Here is a 21,513-nt window from a genome sequence, read left to right on the forward strand (position 1 = left end):
GTACAGGAAGGATCCAGTGGTTGGCCCCCAACGAAGACCTGAACAACACTTTTTTTCTTGGCTATCACCAGGGCCTATAAGCACCCCACGATGTTGTGTGCATTGCAAAGACTTGTAGTGGGTGATGCATTATGGGAGAACCTACACCGTAAAAGATTACAGGTACTCATGCAGGGCCAGAGCGCTAAAAGTCACTTGCGCCGTTGAGCTAGGAACGTTCAATTGTCTGGCGTTTTACAATAGACTGCGCGTGCTGTGTCTCGTCCTATTGTGGTGATTACCTAACCTTGAATCCTTCACCGAGCATGTAAGTGGCATCGCCATGACAAAGACCAATGTGCCGATTATCCACAAGTGTAAAAAAAAAAACGGTCGAATAGCCGCATCCAATGCCATATCTATCCCGCAGAGTGCCATCATTATGAAGAAGAATATTGTCAACCTTTACCGACGAACGCCACAATTCATGCTCTGTTGCTTCCATGGCATTGAAGCCTCAATTGGTTCACCGAGCTCTTGAAGTGCGGGCACAAATAGCTACCCTAGAGCTGGGGAAGAAAACGCGGGGTTGTAGATGAGGCGAGTGTGCGGGTTAATATACACAGTATAAATGATTATACATAACTACAGGTGGTTATAGTATTGTGATGATTGCTGTGTTTTGAAGAAAGGTGCCGGTGTAAAGAGCGTTGGCTTGGGTCGTTACCAGAAGAATCGCTAAAGGCGGTAACCTGCCCACTATTCTCCAACGTAAAATATGGGTAGAGCCCGATTAATAGGGAAAGAATACCTGACTTGCTGGCATATGGTCATCACTTATCGTATGGAACAGGATCTAATAGTTATTTGAAAAGTTTCTAATTGGCGAACCACATGCGACCCTTTCTCGCCTGCGCCAAAAATGTCATCCACACACCTCCAAGTTTGTAGGATTTTGCTAATCTCGTCACGTCAAGTGATACTTTCGGTCACCAAATCTGCCAAGCCTTCCGGGCGAAATGGACGCGATAACTCGTGCAAAGCAGCCAAGAAATCGTCAGCATGCTATCATACTAAACGGGAAACAAACCAGAAGCGCGCCAGCCAAGAATAGGCCAGCTGATCGATTGGAAGTCTGTGTGGAAGCCATCGTGGAAATACTGGTGCCTGGTTAGTGCTAAGGCATTGCTGCGCCGCCTTTGCCCGGTTCGCCTTGAAAAATCCATGGGTGGTATCAGGAACAACTGCGAGGCTACGAGTATATATTTGCACGGAGGTCGTGGTTCGGAGTAAAGGTGCTCCGTTCCTTGCGGCTAAATTGAAGCAACAGGCGGACTGCCGTCCCGGCTCTTTGTCTGACAGCTTCTACTTCCATTTACGGCAGCCAAGCTGTAACTCGTATCTCGACGATTCGCGACTGGCATCGCAAACTCAGATTTACGAATATTTATTTGCCCTCGGCAGTTCGCATTTTGTTGCTCGGTTTCCTGCGACTGCCGAGCGATTTCTGTGTGCAACTACACGTGCGCACTAATCGCACTTCTGCGGATGTCGCATTAACCTGCACGAAGCGCGCGTGGGGCCATATAGAGTCATCGGCGAGCTGGATTTGTACAGACCTGCTTATAATTTGCCGAGAGAAGGGCGCGCGTGCTCTGAACGTTGCCTAACATGGACCAACAGCCTTTTGATAACGACATCATGTCGTTTCCGGATCCCTCTGAATTCGACTATGCCTCCTTTCTGCAGGCCGACGACATGGGCTTCATGGATACTATGCAGGGCCAGTCGACGGGTTCGCTATCCGGGTCGTCAGGAGGAATGCACACACCCCCCTATCCCGGCTCCAGGAGCCTATCCAGCAGCAGTAACAATAACTACAATGCCGTGGACATGAGCCTCCGTCGACTGCCGGCGCAGCAAAGGCAGCGGTTGGAGCGGAGAGGCCATACCAAGAGCCGTCGGGGATGCTACAACTGCAAGAGACGGCGTATCAAGGTAAACGCGCACAAAGCACTGGTTTCGATTGGCGAAAATCAACATGCTGATTTTACCTTTAGTGTCAAGAGACACACCCGGCCTGTGGTCATTGTCTTAAGACGGGTCTGAAATGCGAGTACCCTGCTTCGCCCCAGATCACCCACCAGGTATGTCTCGGCGAGGAAGCCATCACGTCACACAGCCATATACATCTGAGACCTGGCTGACACCACAAACAGCCTCACAATCAGATACCTTTATTCAGTTTGCAGGACATGCGATGCTTCCAGTACTTTTTGACACAGTGCTACCCACACCATCCTCTGAAGCAGGAAGAAATTTGGACTCACGAGATTCCAAGCATAGCACATAACGTACGTTCGAGGCTCCCGTGTAGTAGCGCATCTGCTGGCATGCGGGTATGCTGTGTTGTACCGGTTAAATGTACTAACGCGCACTTGATAGCACGAGTTTCTTATGCATGCCATTCTGGGGTATGCCGCCTCAGAACTGATGCATGCAGATAGTAACCTTGCGCCGGTGGCTATGGGGCACCGCATCAAAGCCATCAAGGCGATAAAGAAGCGATTAACAGAGACGTCAAAGATGGACACGACTTACGAAGAGGCGAACGCCCTAGTAGCTACCTGCTTCGCACTCACTTTCCAGTCCGTCAGCCTCGAGGACGGCTTGGCCGAGTACATGACGTTCATTCGCGGCATTGTCATTGTGGGGATGCAAATGATGTTTAAGAGCATCAAGCCTCTTTTCAGCAATCTGTTTGAGTCCAATAACGATGATGTCCTTGCGCCACTTATGGAAGGACTGCCGTTGATCCAGAAGGGATGGGCGGAGACGGCTATTGAATCCATTACGAACTTGGGCCCGCTGTGTACGCACCAGGTTGAAATCGAATATCATGAAAAGCTGATGACCATTGCGTCCCATCTCCTCACCAACTCATTCGAAGGTAGGCTGACTGTCATATCTGGTAACAGGCACCGTGCTAACGTGGATTGTTATAGCGTACAAGGCCAATTCGAGGCAATACGCATGGTGGATGCTGTTGCCTCATGCCTCTTTCCAAGAACTTATCAACTCCAAGAATCAAGTCATCATCTTGTTGCACACCCATTGGATAGCGCTGTCGCAAATCATGGCTTTCATTAATGAGCAAGAGTATGAGGTGCGAGAGAAGCACCCTGCTCAACAAGAGAGTAGCCGTATCGACCCAGGATTCATTCGCTGGCTCAAGTATCTGAACGCGCGTGTCAACCAAGGACATCAGATGTTCAACCAGTGGCCAAGATGGGTAGATGAGCAGCTGGACCTTGATATAACCTTTTTCGGAAAGCGTCGGTAGAGAGACAATTTTTGGATTCGAGCAAGTTGGCAGGCATATTGGCGTCGTTTGTTTGCGGCGTATTTACTCGACATATATAATGACTGGTACGAAATCGATGGGCGATCGGTGTGTGAATCAAGCTGATCAGATGGCGATGATTAGTGTACGAGGCTTTGAGCTGGTCTTTCCGGTATATGTAACCTTGGTTTTAGTCTCTGTATAGATGGTAATCGAAGCGGTGTGTGATTGTTTCTGTTAGAAGCGGTGCCCATTACCGCGAGTTGCGACTATGAAAGCCAGGTTGTAACACAAACCGGGATACTTGGCGGAGTCGGAGTTATCTACGGGGCCCGGTGTTATCCGATGAGCCCGTGAAGGTGAGGAGTCCATGGAAAGTGAGGCGTCCGTGGAAGGTGAGGAGACTGTGGTAGCCGAGGAGTCTGTACAACCGAGGAGTCTGTAAGCCGAGGAATCTGGGGGTGATTGTTGGAGTTGGGTATATATTCCCTATATTCCACTAACCCTTTATGTCACTTACTACTCCTTGAATCTATAGCAACACTAGAACTCCCATAATCCTTTGCTGAATCATTCATTATCAACTTCCTATATTACGCCATAACATGTCTCGGTATGTAATATAGCTCCAGCAGCTAGTTTTGTTTCATTATATAAACTATTCAATTGTTAGACTGACTAGCTTTGGTATAAACCAGAGGAAGAATTCATCCGTCTCACAAAAGTGGAAGGACTAGTTTCAGAGACAGAAGCCGAGCAAGTCTTTAACCAACTAAAACCCATCGCGCCCTCATTCCTCATTGGAAAGTGGAAAGGCGGCGACCTCAACAGGGCATGTCGGGCACCAGAAACTCAGTGACATGCGTTGGGCTGGGAAAGACTTTCGGTCTGAGAATGACGGTGACCCAATCATGGTTCTAGATGAGCAGGGGAACCGGATCTGGAATAAAGACTGGGGTCACTGCTTGGTTAGTTACTTTCCAATTATTTTCACTGTTGTTTTGTTGCTGATGTTAGTTTATGGTTAGCTTCGTGAAATGGTCTTTCGTGGCGTGACTTCAACTGCTATGATCTATGATGAAAAGCCGATTTTTGACCATTTCCGGTATATTAATGAGAATGTTGTTGCGGGTGCCATGGATTGTCCCAAGGTATTTGGGTCTGAGTCTACCTACTACTTCTATCTTACTCGCCTTGAATAGCTTAGGGGGACATATAAACTTGATAAGAGTTTTCTTACCTAGTAGTTTCACCGTAGAGGCCCGTGCCGTACTAGAGCTAATAGGTAAACACCGCCATTCCCACGAAGCCACACCCGATTACAATGTAACGCCCTGGCACATCACGTATATTGCAACACCACAAAGGACTTTGAGATGGATCGTGATTTCTTCATCGCGGTTGACGAGGAGCTCCCAGTCACACGTGAATTTGCAAGCTACAAGAACTAGGAGAGGATAACTGTAATGATTTGCAACAGCCATTTCTATGGCACAGTCCGACACCGCACACGGGGTGAAAGACAAAGAATGGGGCTGGAAGATATCGCCGAAATGCCGAGTGGCATGATATCTGGTCTTGCAGGTTGCATACAAGTAATACACGTTACACGTAGAGGTGCCTTGCGATAATAGCGGCCAGTCTTCATACCGATTGTCAAAGGCATATCCCCTACCTCTCGGCGTCGAGAGTGAATCTTACGAGGAATACGGCACTTGGTCTGGCGAGTAATATTCAAAGGTTACTCGATGCTAAGCCTCGATAGTACTGACCCCGTCAGCAAGGCCGCTAGCTCTCCTCTTGCCCACCGAGAATTCCAAGTCGATTCTCCCTTCCCAATTGAAGCCTGATACCATCAAATCTCAACAAGCTTCTCGAAGCCCCCCGGCACAGCCACTCCAGGCTTCCCACGAGGCACGAGACAACGAAACATTGCAGAAGGTGCGATTATGCTTTCGGCAGGCTCCACAGAAGGATCTGGCTAACGGCATCGCGCTAGTTGATATCCTCCTTGCGAAGAGTGATTGGCCCGCGTTCATCGTATTCCACGTATTTGGCCCGAGTGGAGAACAGAGCGCCCCGCTTTGGGGTCTAGCCAACATGCAGAGAAAGCGCGCTGGTGGCCGTAACAGGACAGGAGCTGAGACTTGACGTAGGGAAAGAGTGATCGGATGGGGGTTGATGCGGTGGCTGTGAGGGAGCGTATTGGTCGGTTTAGGCGGTTTGGTTGACGTTGGGTGATTTAAGGCTTCAGATGATGAGAGAGGCTAAGACGATGCTGTTTTGATGTACTGCCTAGTAGTGCCCATGAGATAGTATAAGTAGTGACGTTGAGTAGCACATGCCATAGAGGTGAAATCAGATTGAAGCTGAGAATTAACATACAAGACTTATACTTGGCGCAACAAGAATACATCACTCGAATACTCGACACTTTCACATTTAACTTGTGCTACCTACCAATCAATACACAGGCATCGTCACCACCAGCATACACAATGGCTGCTACCGCCACTCAAACTGAGGTGCTCTTCTTCAACCGAAAGCCCTCACGAACTTCAACTGGAGCGTCATCTCTTCCACCAGCCTACGACTCCGGCAGCTACGAACTCAGACCCCTATCCACCACATCCTCACGCTCCAGCAATTCTCCTCCTCAATACGACACCCTCGATGCCGGTGGCTCGTCCTCTTCATCTCAATCAGCATTCCACTGCACCAAGGCCTTCCAGATCGAAACACGCGGCCAGCCTCTCATTGCTCTACCCATTCCTCCTCGACCGGTACCTATCCCCGTATACAACGTAGATCTCGCTTCAGATACCGTCACAGATCTCGCCTACGAGTCACTTCGTCCACTTCGAAACTCTGGCAACTGTAGCCTTGTCCGAGCCGGTGACTCTGAAGAGAATCCCATCTGTCGGACTACATATCGATGGGGTCCTGGTAGGCCACCCAGGATGGAGCTTGCTGGCGACATGGCTCTTGATGAAGAGTTTGAAGTCGTGAGCAAGGGACTTACTACGAGATCGCAAGTGTTCCGCACGCACCTTGGTACGTTTCAATGGCGCTACGCCGGACGCGAAGAGAGGAAGGCTGCTGGAGCGAACAATTTGATGGTTCTCGATCGGATCATCATGGTGGCTCTTGAGGGCGGAGGCCAAGAAGAGAGGAGGACTCCCGTAGCGAAATTCCTGAGGAATGAAATGGTGAGGACGCATGGAACGAAGGCGACGACGGCTGGGAACGGGGGAAGGCTGATGATGAACTTGACTGAGTGGGAGAGGACTAAGGGGGAGGCAGAGCAGCTGGAGGTGTTGGTGATTGCCAGTTGCTTGTTGATGCTGAAAAAGGAGGTTGATAGGAGGAGGATGCAGCAGGCTATTGCTACGACATCGCCGTGTTATTTCGCCGCTGCGGCCGTCCACTGAGGGACTTTTATAAGTGAGAGAATGGGCTGATGATGAAGGGATTATATGAAAGATTGAACGATACCCGTTGACCGATATACTTTTTCTTTGTATTTGATAGAATGACGCATACCTTATTAGTCTATATATTCTTGTAGTTGTACAGTCGACCCGCCTCCTCTTTTGTCATATTATGGCTAAACGATGATGAAATTTCATGGATGATTTAAAGGACCTCGATCTAAATCGCCGTCTTCTCTCCTCTACCTAGTTCCAATATATCCCCACTCGGCCGTCCTTCATCTGACGAAGCTATCCTTTTGAGATCTTTCTTCTTGCAATTCGCATAATACTTTACGCAACAGCCATCCTTTTCGCCAATAAAGGGGTCATCCCTAGATGACTTTCCCCATAGCTCCACAACGAGCACCCATATCGACAAGCCCAGTGTGACGGATATCAGATCAAGAGACCGAAGCGAATGCGCCAACGGCAAAAAGAACATGACAATGCAGACAGCCCCGCGATTTGCGAGCCTGATGTTTTTGTGCAGCCGAAGGGTGGGAGAGTTCATGTGCTCATGCGAAAAAGAGATGGCTCCCATGGAAAGAAGAGCGATGGCGAGGCCGTGGCAGTAGAAGAAACGGACGCCGGCATTGAAGTGATCTTCAGAGCTCTCTCGGTAAGGCTCTGCGAGTTGTTCCGGGTTGGTGTCTGGCACGTCCGTCGCCAAGACGAGTCTGGACAGGGCTGATGTAGCGACGATGTAGCCCATTACGAACAGTAAATGGGCAAACTCCCAAATTCCCGCTGTAGCGTTGTTAGCAGTATGTTTACAGGAAGAGGATTATGCATGAAACTGGACCTGAAATCCGAGAACGTCGAATAGCATGCAGATTCAAGTTGCTGGCATCAATGTCAAAGTAAATCCAGTTAAACGTAAAGGCTTGCATTAAGCCTAGGATGGCTTTTCCTAGAAATGCATTGATATTGTAGCCACCTTGACTCTGGAAGAGAATCGCAACAACTGAGTATCCGAGGACCAAGGATACGAATGCGTTCATCCTTTCCACTCGATGTTCGATGCTGATAGCGGGATAAAACTCAAACATGCCGCCGAGATGCTTCTTCCATATGCCTTCGGGAGCTTTGCCTTGTACGTATAGGAATAGACCGAGGAAGAAGACATGTCCGTACATGTCGAGGAACAGTGCTGGAACGATGAACCCCAGGCGGCCGGGCATGTCGACGTGAATGCTGGCGATCCACAGGGCCGTTGGGATAAGAGTGCCGAGGAGTTGGCAAATCATAACGCCCTTGATCATGGGTAGGAGATAGGCGGTTATGCCGTAGAATATTGCGGTAACAACTCGCGCGGCGAGGTAAAAAGATACGAGTTGCACGTAGGTATTTTCTGCAGGGTCTTCGACAAAGATATGGGTCATGTTTGTAGTAAAACTATCATCAATTGTCAGCCAAAATCTTGCATCCAATTGCCGCTGGATTAGGCCATTTTACCCAATGAGGGTTGAGATGCAGAACAAAATCTCCAACCTGGTGACTACATCGTCTGACTCAAACCAGCTGAGTGTAAGAGTAATGCTTGTCCATATCCTCCAGGTCATGACGAATGTAATGACGAAACGGAGCAGCTCGTACCCAGTCGCTTCTTCTGCCATGTGCTCGCCATTGGAATGAATTATGCCAACTGCTTGAATGTTATTATCTCTGGCCAAATTTACCCGCCCGGTACAGCAAGCGTCAACATACCATACACAAGATCAAGAAAGAGTTCAATGGCCATGATTTCCGTCGGCTCGGACATTCGCCATAATAGACCTTGATGAAACCATTGCCTAATCACAGGCCGCTTAAATAGCTTGGTCGTCTCACCGTGACGGTCGCCCTCTTCACGCTGCCCACGGGATTTCTCCGAGATGGAAGTGTGCGAGGAAGCGATAGGCGGATCTTCGTCATCGTAGGTTCGCACGGCGGCGTCATAGCCAAACTTGCTAAAATTGCCATATAATCCTGATGCTTGGTTCTCCAGATGCTCCAGCTCGCTAGTCACCGAGGAAAGCTGGTTTTGAATATCTTCCCATTCTTCAAATGCGGGCCCGTGTTGTTCTCGCAATAATTGCCGGCGCTCCTCGTGGTGATCTCGAGATTGGCGAAGGTATTGGCTGTGCTCTGCGGAGCCATGAATAACGACCTCTACTTGGGTATCCCTGTCACCCTGGTATTTTCGGCGTATGTCCTCTAGATCCTCGGGGAGCGCAACGATTATCTTTCTGCCATTAGGGAGGAGCAGCTCTTGCGGCTTGCGTCGTCTTCCCTGTAAAGCAGAAGACATGTTTTCTTTGGAGTTGACAAAACACGGGCACACTCAAGTAAAGAACTTGTATGAAAGAGAGCCGGAGCAGGTTGATATAAGATCAATGCCTTTTGGGAATGGAGTTAAGGTAACTCCATTGCCAAGAAGAGCTCTGATGAGCATAGGCGTGTAAGGAGTCTGGGCCAATGCGTGTCTCAGAGTCTAAGATTCCATTGGCGCTACCAAATTCTTCCGCCATGAGTTGGCGGACTTTCATGTTTTGACTATCTGGGTTGCATGTGTTTCCTATTCGGGCCAGGACTAAGATCATCTCATCAAAGGAGAGATGGCGGACTAAAGCGGAATTGCTGACTTCATCATCTCGGCTTATGCTGGACTTGCTGATGCAATGCCGATTGGACCCTGGTAAAAAGATAGTAGTATTTCAGTCGTGCACGAATATCTTCAGATCTGATACGATCTTGGTCGGTGCAAGCTGAGACAATACGTGAAATATGTAGGTGAGCAATTCAGGTGTAAGTGATTTGCCTTAGTAGATCTCTATTCTACGTTGTACGGAGTACTGAAGTATGGAGCGGAAGATGTTAACAAGGGCCCCAATCAGGATCCCGTGCGCCTATTGGGGACCTGCCGACGACAACCGCTGAGTCAGCCATTTACCTGCACGTGACTTTTCGAAGCCTGAGGTGTTAGCGCATACTCAAGCGCTCGATTCTGGCAAAGATTCAATCGGCATCATTAACAACGCCTATTTTCGCCGTTCAACCCATCCATTCGCCAAGATGACTGCTGCGTGGAAAGCCGCCGGTTTGACGTACGTCAATTGATCCCCTACCGAATCAGCCTCGCCCTCACCGTCCCGAATGCCCTCACGACCGCTGCGTTGCGACTTTTTTCTGCCGAACTATGCGAGCCGAGAGACTGACTGACTTGCGATCAAATAGCTACAACCGCTACCTGGCCGTTGCCGCCCGTGCCATCCGCCGAAGCCTCAAGGAGGACAAGAGAATTGTTGCCGAGCGACGTGCTGTTTCCGAGCTGCGATTTGCTACCTGGAAGGTATGTTGACTGGACGAAGATGAACAAGCGCCGGAACCTGGTTGTTAATACCTCAGTAGAACGGCAAGGCTGGTGAGCCCAAGGATCTTGCTGCCGCCAACGCCGCCGCCATGGCCGAGAGCGCCTCCTCTTAAGCAAAACGTGTGGGAAAAGAGTGGATGAGACGGGCGAAATGATGTTGCTATAGACGTTTGGAAGCGACAATGAGAAAGGCCATGCGAATGGGGCTGGAGTTCCAAATTGCTGGCGTTGTAAAATAAATAATTGCTGCAATACACCAATATATTAAAGCAAATTAATCGTCCAACGAGGGCTATTTGAGTGTTTTGAAAAGACTGCGTTAGATTCTGAACTGATATAAATTTGGGAGGGGTGACTTTGTCTGCTCACCCAAAATTATGTACATGTACTCTACCTATGAATGTATGGTGGGGAATGCGACTGAGATCTCACATGAAGCTATTGGTCTTATGCAAAGTCGCAATCCGGGTAAATCTCCTAAAAGGAAATTGAATTTATGCCCTTTATCATGTAAACTCACTGCTTGATGCCCATCGAAAACCGGGCTTGCAAAGGAGGGGTGTTGCTCAGCATCTGGCGCTGTCTTTCATGCGTCTTAGGTCTGTGTCTCGGCCCGCGAAACAGTGCCTGTCTCCAGTAGTCACCAAAATCACACCCCATTTCAAGCCACCGCAAGGGAACATAGAACTCTACGTTTTCTTTTTCTTTTCTCGTTAAAACAGGCAGATATTCCGCGCAATAATGCCAAGCTAATCCCCCCTGAGCGTGAACCATCTACAACCATGGCTGACTTTGGCGTTGGGGTGCCAGACGGTGCGAAAAGATGCTCAAGCCATCACAATCTCTCCCCTCATCCCCAGCAAATTTCTAATCTGGAGGCTACGCAGAAATCGCGAGATTATCGCTGGGCCAGGGCTCTGCTCCTCAAGATACGCTGCCGCCGAGCATCAGGAGCGAGGGCATAGCCGTCGTGGACATAACAGCAAAATTTTCAGATGCTGTCAAGAGTGAGTAATCTGATTGCGTTCCCGTGCAGTGCACGTAAGCTGATTCCAACAACAGCCCTTGAGCCTGGGGCCATCGTCAAGGATGGCTTTTTTACGCTGTTTGACTCCGTCGCGGCTTTGGAGGTGCGTGTTCTGCAGACTGTCTTGTGCGAGGCTTCTATCTTCTTACATGGTGACAGATCATGGATCCCAAGATGGACAGCGGGTGCTCTACCACGGAGGCTGAGGTGGAACATCTTTACGACGTTTCCAAGCCACTACTGCCCGAGGAGGTACTCGGCATCATAGATCAGCTTTTATGCCATGAGGTCAGTTTGGAAAGGATCGCACCATGTCATGTTTCACGGGCTCATAGTTGATTAGATGTCATGGCATCTGGGATACCCCCTCTCTCAAACCCTCTTCACAAGCTTCTACGTTGAGGCTCTCTCAACGCCGGATCCCCGAAGCATCCAAGAGGCTACATTCATCCGCAACGGCGGTCATGACCCAAACGAACAACCCATGCTCCAGGTCTTGCGGGCGTATTGTCTGGGTATGCTCAAAAGCTGTGGTTATGTTAATGAGAGAATCAAGTCGGAGCACTATTACGAGGTAAGTACCTATGCTCAGGTAACAGCGGTGATTTGGTCACTCAACATAAAGTATAGGAAGAAGATTTCGTCACAAACACATATAACCGCACGCTTTTGGCAAGCCTACCAACAGATGCGATCCGGGACGTCATAATCGAGGCCATAGCAGCTCTCAAGTCACAACGAGGCTCCATCTCTGATAATCTCGTCGACGCTTTGCTGCTTCGGCTGGAGCTGAGGCATATATTCCTGGATGCTGTAGAATGCCCCAAACATATGAAGGAGCCTGATATGGCGAAGAAGCCCTGGAAGGAGGGCCTCGCCATCTTACCAGCTTTGAAGAAATCTCACTCTCTTGCTTCACCGGTAGATGAAGCCTTCAGCGCCAAATTACAGCGGAAGCTGGCTAGCACTATGCCTCCAAGGCCCATTGTTCAGCTCGACTTTGACGTCGCTTTCGGCCACCTAAATAGTCTGTTCGAAGACGGCTTGGAGCTTATTGATGTTCTACACTATACTGATTCGCAGTGCTTACTCGTAAGTAACCAACCTCTAATGGACGGCCATATATGTTGACAAAGAAAAACAGACGTTTGTGTCTACGTTTCAAGCAAAGAAGCCTCAGCCTATAGTATATGTACGAACGCTATTGCAGACATTCCTGTTCGACGCCATGGAAGTTTTAGGGTCTATGAGCATCCGCCAACTTCTCGACGACGACTTTGCCATTCTTACAATGCCGGCACATCAGTATCTTGATAGACTTAACGATGAAGTCGAAGCTGTTCAGGATCCACGGTACGCCATGGCGCAGCAGATGGAGCTTTTTAGAACAAGAGCAGCCCAACCGTTTTTGGATATCCTACGCACGACCTGCCAGAATCGGTGCCGCGTGAGGAGGACCCTCTGTCACCTTCTTCGTGACTGGGAGAGTCTCCAGGTGGACGCAGAAGAAATCGACCAGATCCTCCAGGTCAGAGTCAAGGAGCAGCCGACCATGCACTGGTCATCCATGGGTAGTGGCGGCGTGGAATCTTACTCGCTGCCCCTGTCATCGTGGACATATCTGTACAAGCTACGGCAGATGGAGCAGATTATCCAGCTAGGTTTTGAGCTGGAGATTTATCAGGCCGACGAACTCGCCGGCATGTACTGGTATCTCAATTACATTTCCAAGTCTCGCCTTCATCACACTGAACGAATCAAATCGTTCGTCATCAAAAGGGTTGAAGAAACGCATGGGCAGCCGGGAAACCCGGATCCCACCATCGGCGCACAGCTGCAGCGATCGCTCATGTATACTCGCCTATCACTGCTAGACGCCGCCGTCACCTGGGAGCTATCCGACTCTCTGTCTTGTCTGTACACTGTTTTGAATCGCCTTAAGCTCATCAAGGCACCGCCAAGGCCGTATAGTACCGACGAACTCCGATACGAGATCCGGATGAGACCGTTTGCGCCAGTTGGTCTTCCTGTCTTACCCACCTTTGAAGAGTTTACGGCCGGAACGCTGCAGCCCGACACGGAGATTGACGAGCTCTTTGAGTATGCGGAGAGAGCAGTGGAAGGCGCCAAGAGAGGCTTTGAGGCTCTGAGCAAGATGACTGCCGAGGAATCCTTCTCCGTCGGTTCTCACCAGCGATGGGCCGCGGCTACTAAAAATGGACTCAAGTCGTGCATTGCTACGAAAATTGCCATTTCAGCGGTGGCAAAGGCGGTGGAAAAGTCAAAGGATTTGGATAATTTGAAGATCAAGGTCGAGATTCCCACTCCGGAAAAGGCGTATCATGAATCATGGATTGTCCCCAAGATAGTGCCATTAGCATGAGAGCAGGCCCATGTAAATATTTAATAAAGGAAAATGAATTATTGAAATCGCATCTTTTTATTTTCCTCGCTCCCTGAGCGTTTGTAAAAGAGGTTAAGAAGAAGAAAAAGCAAAGAACAGGTCCCAAGGTATCCATTCGTGACATACATCCATCAACCTAAAATTCGTTCGAAGTCATTCCGGAAACCCATTCTATACCTCCAGGGATATTAACCACCCTTTCATAAAAGTCACTTTACCTGTGGTGATGGTACACTTATGGTACAGCCTAAGAAAATTACATCCCCCTATCTATTGGGCCCCAACCAAGCATCTGGTCCAGTGATCCAAGTTGTTGGAAGAGAGTGCATGCTTTTTTTGTGGTAGCAAGCAACCGCTGGTTATGATAGATGGCAGCTTTACGCCTTCTTGCGGCCCATCCTGAGCCTGACCATCTGCTCGTAGAGAACATCCTTGAAGGCAAAGAGGAAGGCCGCCGTCAGGACGCTCTGAGTAACCTTGGGGCCAATACCTGTGATTCACTTTTTGTTAGTCTCTCATGGCTTTTCGACCTGCTTTTTTTGGCAGAAGAAATTGACCCACCCTTGTATAGACCAGAATAACCTTCGTCCTTGACGACACGGCTCAAAGCCTGAGACATGTTCTCCTTCTTCTCGCTATGGGCAGCGACGTGCATCTGGCTCTTAACAGTGATGTAAGGATATGTCACTGAAGTGGCAAAAAGCTTGCCCAGGGCCCCCAGCAGGAACGCCATGGTGGGAGTGATCTTTCTCTTCTTCTCCACGGTATTCTTCATCTGCTCAAAGAGCGTGTATTGAAGAATGGGGTTGATGACCAGCACTAGAGCCGGAATGACTCCCGCAAACAAGGCCTTGGGTCCCTCGTTCTTCAAGAGGGCCATGAGGGTTCCCAGCGTGGTGGGAGGCTTGACCGCTTTGGCGCCGGCACCGGCCTCGAGATCCGGGTCCTGTCGGCGCGTTGTGATGCGCGTGTTGACGACCCAGATGGGGTTGGTGATGATGACGGTCGCGGAGCCGGCAATGGCGCCGGCGATCATGGACTCGATCGTGGTGAGCTTCTTGCTGGCGCGGCCGGCGCGGGTGGCGGCCTTTTCGAAGAAGGCCCTGGTCCATTCGTACCAGTAGTAGTAGATGAAGTTGGTGACGCTGATGCCGAACAGCGCCGAGTTGATGCCCGAGTAGAGACCCGAGACGCCCTCGCGCGCGATGATTTTCTGGATGGCTTCGACGAACTTGCTCTCGGCCTTTTTGGATTCGACCTGGGCTCTGGTGGAGAGGGTGATGAGAGGGTAGCTATTATAAGAGGATGCATGTTAGCCAAAGGAATCTCTCTCGTGATGTGACATCGCAATCCTGGGAACGAGATGGAGGCATCCTACGTCAGAATCATGGACAAAATGCCCCCGCCAGCCCCGGCTAGGGCATGTGCGACATTGTCATTCTGGGGAATCGGAGACTTGGAAGCCATGTTGTTTGACTATCGAGGAATTGAATCGGCGGCTTGACCGGCTTGTTGGTGAAGTATCGCGACGCCTCTTGCGACCAGTGACTTTGCTATCGAATTGGTACCCGACGATAAGATGATACAAGAGTAAAACGGCGGGTTCTCGGATCGCATGCGATTGTGCGGAAGCTCGATGCTATATCGGCGAGGGAAGCAAAGGTTCTTCCAGGCGTGTAACCGTCGTCGATGGGCCCCTGACAGATGCAAGCCGAGGTCCCTGTTGCGAGTTTGAAGCCGGCGGATGTGTCTGTAACCGCATTGTTCCGCTTTAGCGCGGCAAGAGAGCGCTGGAATGAAGTCATGCCTCCCCCGTGGCAGGCCGCTAGTGCGCTGGAGCTTGGGGGTGTTGCATGTGACTTTGGCGGGGTGTCTGGGCGGCTTGGGCGGTTTGGGCGGCTTCGGGGACGCAAGGATTTCTGGGTAGCGAGAAGATCGATCAGTGGGATTGTGATTACAGAAATGCGGGTGCCGAGGTAGGTGCTGGATCGGGGATGGCGGCAATCACTAAGTGGCAAGCGGGTGTTTTAAATTGGCTGGATGCTGTTAGTGCGAGCACGAGACTTTGGCGTAAGTTGAGTGTGTATGTGTTGCGTGTGTTGCTTTCATGGGCGTCCGGGAATGAGCCCTGTCGAGTCTGGGGAAATGAAGGGCATGTCACTTGGCACCCTTCCGGTAACGTGAAAGTCACTTCAATTGCATGTGCACATGTGCATATCAAGTCCATCAAGCAGTAACAGGTGAAGTGTAGCGGCACCGGAGTAACAATACTGCGTTAAAAGAAAGTTTAATATCAACTTTTGTAAAAATCCAAAAGCCGAAGGTGCATCGGCTAAACCTTTGCGGGCAGTAACCGAAAAAGCCACCAGGCTGATGTAGCTTTCCTCGTCTCAGTCGGTGACGAATACCTCCAACGCTTCCCCAAGCTTCTTCACGCGGTGGCTGGCCCTGCGCTTCATGCCCATGTCATCTGCGACAACAGATCTGGAATGAAACATTTGCTTTGCTGCAGATGCCCCGGCGCAGGAAGACCGGATTCCAACCCGCTTCGTTCAACCTCCGCTGGCACAGCATCGCGGACCCCAACACGCCTAGTGTTGATATTATGAGCTCGCCTGACCCGCTGAACGAACCCACTATATCGTATCCTAGCTTTGCGCCTCAGTCATCGGTCTCGTCGCGTCGCGTGTCGCGCAGCCCGCAACGGAGAATCTCGTTAGCCTCGTCCAAGAAACAGAAACAGAAACAGACGTCTGAGCTGCAAGCCCGGGATTCATTGTCGCCGCAGCGGTTACGAGCCCCCGGCGAGACGGAGGGCGACGACGAGATGGCCTCTGTATCCAGCGGCACGAGGAGGAAGCTCTTCAAGTCGCCGGTTCAGTCGCCCACAGTGCGGCGCAGGGCGGATGACACAATCACGACCACGGTCCCGCTGAGGGAATCCGTCGAAGATGAGCTCACAGCTGCGGTAACTCCTAGTAGGAGACGAAGCCGCGCTCGGCCTTCCAATGGAACACCTCTTCCTACGACGGGAGTCAAGAGGAGGGCGGGATCACCAATCAGCAGAAATCCACGGCGCATACGTGATGAGAGATTCACAGGGGGAAACACCGGGGAGCTACATTTTGAGGAGAAAGAGAATGTTCAGGCCACGCCTGCAACCGCAAAGCGAGGGCGTCCGCCCAAAAACAAGGCCGCCCAACCGTCCAGCGAACTAGGAACCGCGAAACGAGGGAGAAGACGACGGGCAATGGCCCCCGATGAGTTGGTCGGAATCACGGAAGAAGCGGCGGCTGAAAGAAGCTTACAAGATATTCGCCGGCCAAGCGAAACCCAGCCTCCCTCGAGGCAAAGTGCCAATGGCAGTGCTTCAGGTTCTAATGCTGCATCCAATGCCGATACAGAATCAATGGACGATGACGATGAGCCGACACCTAAGGCCTCAGCACAGCCTTCAACGATAACATTACCTTCCAAAAACAGGCCGCTAGGAGCTGCTGATAATAGAAACACTGACCGTGCTCCAGAAGCAAGCGACCATTCCACCGTGGATGAGCACCATGACTTTAGCTCTCAGACCAACGACACGATTGCCCAGGGTGAAGATTTTAGTATGATCTTCATGGACTCCATTCCTTCTTTGCAGAACAGTTACATTGGCAACAGCACTGCCCATGATGATGACGAACTTGGTGAAGACACACATATTATAATCAACAATACTCTGGCTTCACTACGGCAGGAGGTCGCTCAAAGCAGCGATCCAGTAGATATCACAGAGGCAATCGAGATCCCTGAAGTTCCCGAGCTGGAAGATTCGCCAGAAAAAGAGGTGGAATTCATTCCGATCATACGGGAATCCGCCAGAAATGCGCGTCTAAGTGACAGTCCGTGGTGGTCTCGCAAACCTAAGAAGATGGGATCATCACCGACAAGACACCAGACGACGTTGTTGAGGTCAGCCGCAAAGAGGTCAGGGAGACTATTCAAGTTCGACCAACGGGAGGAGGAGCCGACGCCCACTAAGATTGGTAAACGGCCGGCATCCGCACATTCCCAAGAGCGCCAGTCGAAAATTTACGAAGACTCCTTCTCTGAGATTCCTCAGAATTTCCTTGATGCTGCCACCCCTAAGCCCATAAATTTTGCCGCCACTCGAACCGAACGAGAAGTTGATTTGATGGAATACGGATTGCATGGAGAGGAAGGGGAACCAGTCGAGGAGGAACCAGCCCAGCATACCGAAGAACCCGCTGAAGATGACGTTGAAGAATATGTCGATGAAGATGCGGAGGATGTTGCAGACGAGGGGCCGGTAACTGCACAAATCCAGAGAACGGCTGGGCCAAGTACGATTAGGCTACCAACACCGCCATCGCCTGATATAATAAGTTCTCCCGTACGGGATGTCGTCGAAGAGAGTGAGGACGAGGTGCGCGAGGAATTCAAAGGGCATGAAGAATTCGAAGAACACGAAGGGCAGGAAGAATATAAAGAGCACGCAGAACAAGAGGAACATGAACATGCGGAACAAGAGGAATTTGAAGAACACGAGGAGCATGAAGAAGAACCGGACCAGGACCTGGAGTTGGAGGAGGAAGAAAGAGGAGAAGAAGAGCTGACAGACCACGAAGAACAACATGAAGAAATGGAAGACAATCAGGAGGAGGCAGAAATGGAAGAGTTTGAAGAGCATGGACTGCAAGATGAAGAAGAGGAAGAAGTGGAACAACTGGAACAAGAAATGGAAGAAGACGAAGAGCAGCAGGAAGATGAGGGAAAGCATAATGAGAATGAAGAAATCGAGGAGTACGAGGCGCACGAGCACGAGCACGACCATGAGCATGAACACGACCATGAACAGTACGAGCACGAGCATGAGGAGTATGAACACGAGCTGGAGGAGCATGAGGAACACCAAGAGCTTGAGGAGCATGAGGAGCACGAGGAGCCCGCAGAGCCCGAAGAGCATCTCTACGAACCTTCACATCGCTTGCGAGCAGACCTGTTTGCACGCCAACAGCCTGCGCACAAAGACTATTATGCCGACGAAGAAATGCGCTCCGATCCTCTAGAGCAACCCGAGCAGCTGGAGCCGACGCCTGAGTACGAAGCGCAGCCAGTGAAAGCCACACCACTCCATCAGATGTCATCGCCACTCCAGGACCCTCAAACCGTCCCTGCAGAACCCGTGCAGTATCCGGCAATACGACCTGTCCTTTCTTCAATAATGCGAGCTGGCCGTGTTTTACAAAACGTCACTTCAGATCCACCATCGCCAGGAGACCGAGAGAAACATCTGGGAAGCCCATTCAGGAGTTCCGCAAGCAAAGAGTCATCACAAGGCGCCAAAGAAGACAGATATCAGCTCTCGAGCAAAAGTCCGCCACAGATGTTCCCTTTTGGCCGCGACCAATCGACTATTAACAGGGCGTCTGTGAGTCATACAGTCACTGCCAAAACCGCGGCTTTTGGTATGGGCAGTACCGGTGTACGCCGGCCGCTTGATGTTGGGCCAAAGGAAATCCTACATAGGAAGCGACCGTCATCAAGAGAATCCGTAGCAAGCTCTCTAGGCAACACACCGCCAAGTGGCAGTGCCACGAATTGGTTCGAAAGGGAGGGTCCAATAAGTCCTCTTATAAAGGGAGTTAACTCATTCCTGCAATCATCGCGCTTCTCGAGCATTAGGCATGCTATTCCGTTTGTTCAAGTTGACGGCGCCGCAGAGGACGAAGAGGAAGAGGAGGAGCAAGCGGAAGAAGAAATGGAAGAAGAGGATGAAGAAGACGAGGAAATGGAAGAACAAGAGCAAGAGGTAGAGGTAGAAGCAGAGGAGGAGGAGCAGCAAGAAGAAGAGGAAGAAGAAGAAGAGGAAACAGAGGAGGAGGAAGAGCCAGAAGAGCTGGAAGAACCAGAAGAGCTAGAGGAACAGGAACAAGAACCGGAGCAGGAATATGAAGAACAAATCCAGGAACAGGGGCTGGAGCAGGAATATGAAGAACAGCTGCAGGAACAGCAATCCGAAGAGGATGAGGAAGATGAAGAGGACGATGACGATGATATTGATATCTGGGAATACGAAGCACGGCGAGAAGTACCGCCTCGCCAAGAACTTCAGCAGCCGCTAATGCCTTTGGCACAGGATCGCGGCACGGTGCCGGGCCTTTCAAATTCCTGGAGAGACGCAAAAGGGGCACCTGCTGCACCCGTTGCGGCTCCAAATGATTTGTCAAAATCATCTCGCATGAGGCAGTCGATTAGCCGGCGCGCTGAGGAGAATTTTGGAGGCGAGGAGCGCTCTGTGATTTCACGGAACCAGCAGGAACACGAGCCCGCAGCTGCGTCTAAATCCAAGCGGTTTGATCTATCATCCTTTTTCTCCTCACCAGCTGCTATTCCCGGCTTGTTGGCTGAAAAATTCATGTCACCCAAATCCAAGAAAACTGCTGAGGCAACAGTTCAGCAGGCAGAGCCTGCTAAACCCCGACAAGAACCTCCAACAGTGCCTGCGACAGGAATCTTTTCAAGACCTTCTCAGAATGGAAATGTTCCGCGAACTGTTCGTCGCAAAGAGCCTATATCTTCAACTGTTCGGCCTAGTCCTCTGGCTGATGAGCAAGTGGCTGAGCAACCTGCATCCCCTGGCACTCCTCCTGAGGAACCTTCTCTCCCTGTCATTCCTCAGAAGCAAAACTTTACGCCGCGGCCGCGACAATCCAGCGAATCCTTCTTTCAGCCCTCGTCCTCACTCGCAGCTGCAACTCCACCAAGGATGCAGTTGACCCATGACGATATTCATAGGTGGCAGCTCGAAACCTCAAGTGCAAATGGAAATTCGCCCACCAGCCCATCCGCATTGAGGCCACTGCCGTCAAAACATGTCTCGCCAAAGAAATCAAGTCTTCGCTCTCCTCTTAAACCGCATACTCCAGGACGAGTGGTTGAGTTTACAAGCAGCGTGTTGTCGCCTCAAGAGCAAGCTCAAATTCGCGAACAACGCGGCCGAGCTAACGAAGAGGTATCCCAGGAGGATATCCGCACCGCCGCCGTACCAACCCATGCAGAGCCGCGGGCAGGCAAAGGAAGCATGGGCAGGCAGCAGAAGCAACCGCCACAAAAGCTCGCACCGAAGGTTATTCAACCCGCAGGCGTGACAAAGAAACGGCCGACAAAGAAGCGAGGGAGACGAGAGCCCCCGTCCGAGACGGTCTGGACCCGTCGACACTGGATCTTCCTCGATACACTCTTGCAAATGCGGCGACAGCGCCCATTTAGCGAGGAGTACGAGCCTGTCTCCCGACGGTACCTTGGAAAAGTCGTCACTAGCATGGGCGAGTCTTTGGTGCTGCAGAAGTGGCATCTCGAGTGCGTGGACGCTTTTAAATCCCAGATAGGGGGCTGGGATGAAGGCGAGCTCGCCAAGAGACTCTTTGCGCTCATTCTCGGAGAAGCACAGCGGCGTCGAAACTCTGTTGGCTCATCTCCCGGAGTGATCTTTCATTGAATGAGACGAGAATCAAGAAGGGGATCTACCCTTGTTTTATCATATTTGTCTGAAACTTATTCTGCCGGTCCAGTTGTATTTTTTTTGGATTCATGACTGGCGGAAACGGAACAAATCGATTTTGTAGATTTTTTATAGCATTTCATCGGTGTTTGGAAGAGTCGAGGAAAGGTACCTGAAGCACACACAAAAACAACTACGTATGCATGAGTTGGCGTTGGAAAAGGGGAAACCGGTTTGATTTACTTGGCTTTGGCTAGGCTTTTGGCTTTTTCGGTTCGGGGTTTGCTTTTTATTACAACTGTATTTAGGAAAAAAGATACCACTTTGAGCGGTTGGATTGTTCGGTTTGGTTTAAGGGGGAAAACATGGTTTACCTTTTTTGTTCATACTTGGATGAACTACCATAGCTTCTTGTATGTACGGAT

At 50.5% G+C, this 21,513-nt stretch overlaps 8 protein-coding genes across 8 annotated transcripts; 6 read left to right on the forward strand and 2 right to left on the reverse strand.

Annotated features, from left to right (window-relative positions):
- Positions 1-1,358: 1,358 nt before the first annotated feature.
- Positions 1,359-3,800, forward strand: M431DRAFT_139518 (hypothetical protein). Its single transcript, XM_024912593.1, has 5 exons — positions 1,359-1,977; positions 2,040-2,126; positions 2,199-2,333; positions 2,425-2,929; positions 2,985-3,800. Exons 1-5 carry the CDS (start codon positions 1,651-1,653, stop codon positions 3,320-3,322), a joined length of 1,392 nt encoding a protein of 463 aa, XP_024776540.1. The 5' UTR covers positions 1,359-1,650; the 3' UTR covers positions 3,323-3,800.
- A 219-nt stretch (positions 3,801-4,019) lies between these two features.
- Positions 4,020-4,524, forward strand: M431DRAFT_81722 (hypothetical protein; the record flags this gene model as incomplete). Its single annotated transcript, XM_024923072.1, has 3 exons — positions 4,020-4,158; positions 4,202-4,290; positions 4,351-4,524. Coding segments are annotated over 3 exons (402 nt in total), but the record flags the coding sequence as incomplete, so codon positions are not given.
- A 956-nt stretch (positions 4,525-5,480) lies between these two features.
- M431DRAFT_506608 (hypothetical protein) lies at positions 5,481-6,909 on the forward strand. Its single transcript, XM_024918829.1, has one exon. It carries the CDS (start codon positions 5,821-5,823, stop codon positions 6,751-6,753), a length of 933 nt encoding a protein of 310 aa, XP_024776542.1. The 5' UTR covers positions 5,481-5,820; the 3' UTR covers positions 6,754-6,909.
- Positions 6,910-6,973: 64 nt separating this feature from the next.
- Positions 6,974-9,085, reverse strand: M431DRAFT_493339 (hypothetical protein; the record flags this gene model as incomplete). Its single annotated transcript, XM_024917104.1, has 4 exons — positions 6,974-7,542; positions 7,598-8,190; positions 8,251-8,440; positions 8,503-9,085. The coding sequence occupies 4 exons, from the start codon at positions 9,083-9,085 to the stop codon at positions 6,974-6,976; spliced, it is 1,935 nt and encodes a 644-aa protein (XP_024776543.1).
- A 712-nt stretch (positions 9,086-9,797) lies between these two features.
- M431DRAFT_506612 (hypothetical protein) lies at positions 9,798-10,492 on the forward strand. The gene is made up of 3 exons (XM_024918830.1): positions 9,798-9,881; positions 10,012-10,126; positions 10,186-10,492. Exons 1-3 carry the CDS (start codon positions 9,850-9,852, stop codon positions 10,258-10,260), a joined length of 222 nt encoding a protein of 73 aa, XP_024776544.1. The 5' UTR covers positions 9,798-9,849; the 3' UTR covers positions 10,261-10,492.
- A 292-nt stretch (positions 10,493-10,784) lies between these two features.
- On the forward strand, positions 10,785-13,756 carry M431DRAFT_388019 (hypothetical protein). Its single transcript, XM_024914766.1, has 7 exons — positions 10,785-10,960; positions 11,035-11,154; positions 11,210-11,277; positions 11,334-11,462; positions 11,518-11,748; positions 11,805-12,266; positions 12,319-13,756. Exons 1-7 carry the CDS (start codon positions 10,930-10,932, stop codon positions 13,555-13,557), a joined length of 2,280 nt encoding a protein of 759 aa, XP_024776545.1. The 5' UTR covers positions 10,785-10,929; the 3' UTR covers positions 13,558-13,756.
- Positions 13,757-13,955: 199 nt separating this feature from the next.
- On the reverse strand, positions 13,956-15,045 carry M431DRAFT_82109 (hypothetical protein; the record flags this gene model as incomplete). Its single annotated transcript, XM_024923117.1, has 3 exons — positions 13,956-14,068; positions 14,140-14,870; positions 14,957-15,045. 3 exons carry the CDS (start codon positions 15,043-15,045, stop codon positions 13,956-13,958), a joined length of 933 nt encoding a protein of 310 aa, XP_024776546.1.
- A 1,045-nt stretch (positions 15,046-16,090) lies between these two features.
- On the forward strand, positions 16,091-21,085 carry M431DRAFT_480501 (hypothetical protein; the record flags this gene model as incomplete). Its single annotated transcript, XM_024915873.1, has 1 exon — positions 16,091-21,085. One exon carries the CDS (start codon positions 16,091-16,093, stop codon positions 21,083-21,085), a length of 4,995 nt encoding a protein of 1,664 aa, XP_024776547.1.
- Positions 21,086-21,513: the final 428 nt, after the last annotated feature.

This window comes from Trichoderma harzianum (genome assembly GCF_003025095.1).
Source record: "Trichoderma harzianum CBS 226.95 unplaced genomic scaffold M431scaffold_4, whole genome shotgun sequence".
NCBI classification, from domain to species: Eukaryota; Fungi; Ascomycota; class Sordariomycetes; order Hypocreales; family Hypocreaceae; genus Trichoderma; species Trichoderma harzianum.

What these genes read in the sequence shown, in the direction of transcription:
- M431DRAFT_139518 (XM_024912593.1), top strand. Translation starts at nt 1,651, where the DNA reads ATGGACCAACAGCCTTTTGATAACGACATCATGTCGTTTCCGGATCCC. An exon ending in GCAAGAGACGGCGTATCAAG is followed by an intron (nt 1,978 to 2,039) that starts GTAAACGCGCAC and finishes TTTTACCTTTAG; the next exon opens with TGTCAAGAGACACACCCGGC. An exon ending in CGCCCCAGATCACCCACCAG is followed by an intron (nt 2,127 to 2,198) that starts GTATGTCTCGGC and finishes CACCACAAACAG; the next exon opens with CCTCACAATCAGATACCTTT.
- M431DRAFT_506608 (XM_024918829.1), top strand. Translation starts at nt 5,821, where the DNA reads ATGGCTGCTACCGCCACTCAAACTGAGGTGCTCTTCTTCAACCGAAAG.
- M431DRAFT_506612 (XM_024918830.1), top strand. Translation starts at nt 9,850, where the DNA reads ATGACTGCTGCGTGGAAAGCCGCCGGTTTGAC. An exon ending in TGGAAAGCCGCCGGTTTGAC is followed by an intron (nt 9,882 to 10,011) that starts GTACGTCAATTG and finishes GCGATCAAATAG; the next exon opens with CTACAACCGCTACCTGGCCG. An exon ending in TGCGATTTGCTACCTGGAAG is followed by an intron (nt 10,127 to 10,185) that starts GTATGTTGACTG and finishes ATACCTCAGTAG; the next exon opens with AACGGCAAGGCTGGTGAGCC.
- M431DRAFT_388019 (XM_024914766.1), top strand. Translation starts at nt 10,930, where the DNA reads ATGGCTGACTTTGGCGTTGGGGTGCCAGACG. An exon ending in TGGCGTTGGGGTGCCAGACG is followed by an intron (nt 10,961 to 11,034) that starts GTGCGAAAAGAT and finishes GAGGCTACGCAG; the next exon opens with AAATCGCGAGATTATCGCTG. An exon ending in ATTTTCAGATGCTGTCAAGA is followed by an intron (nt 11,155 to 11,209) that starts GTGAGTAATCTG and finishes TTCCAACAACAG; the next exon opens with CCCTTGAGCCTGGGGCCATC.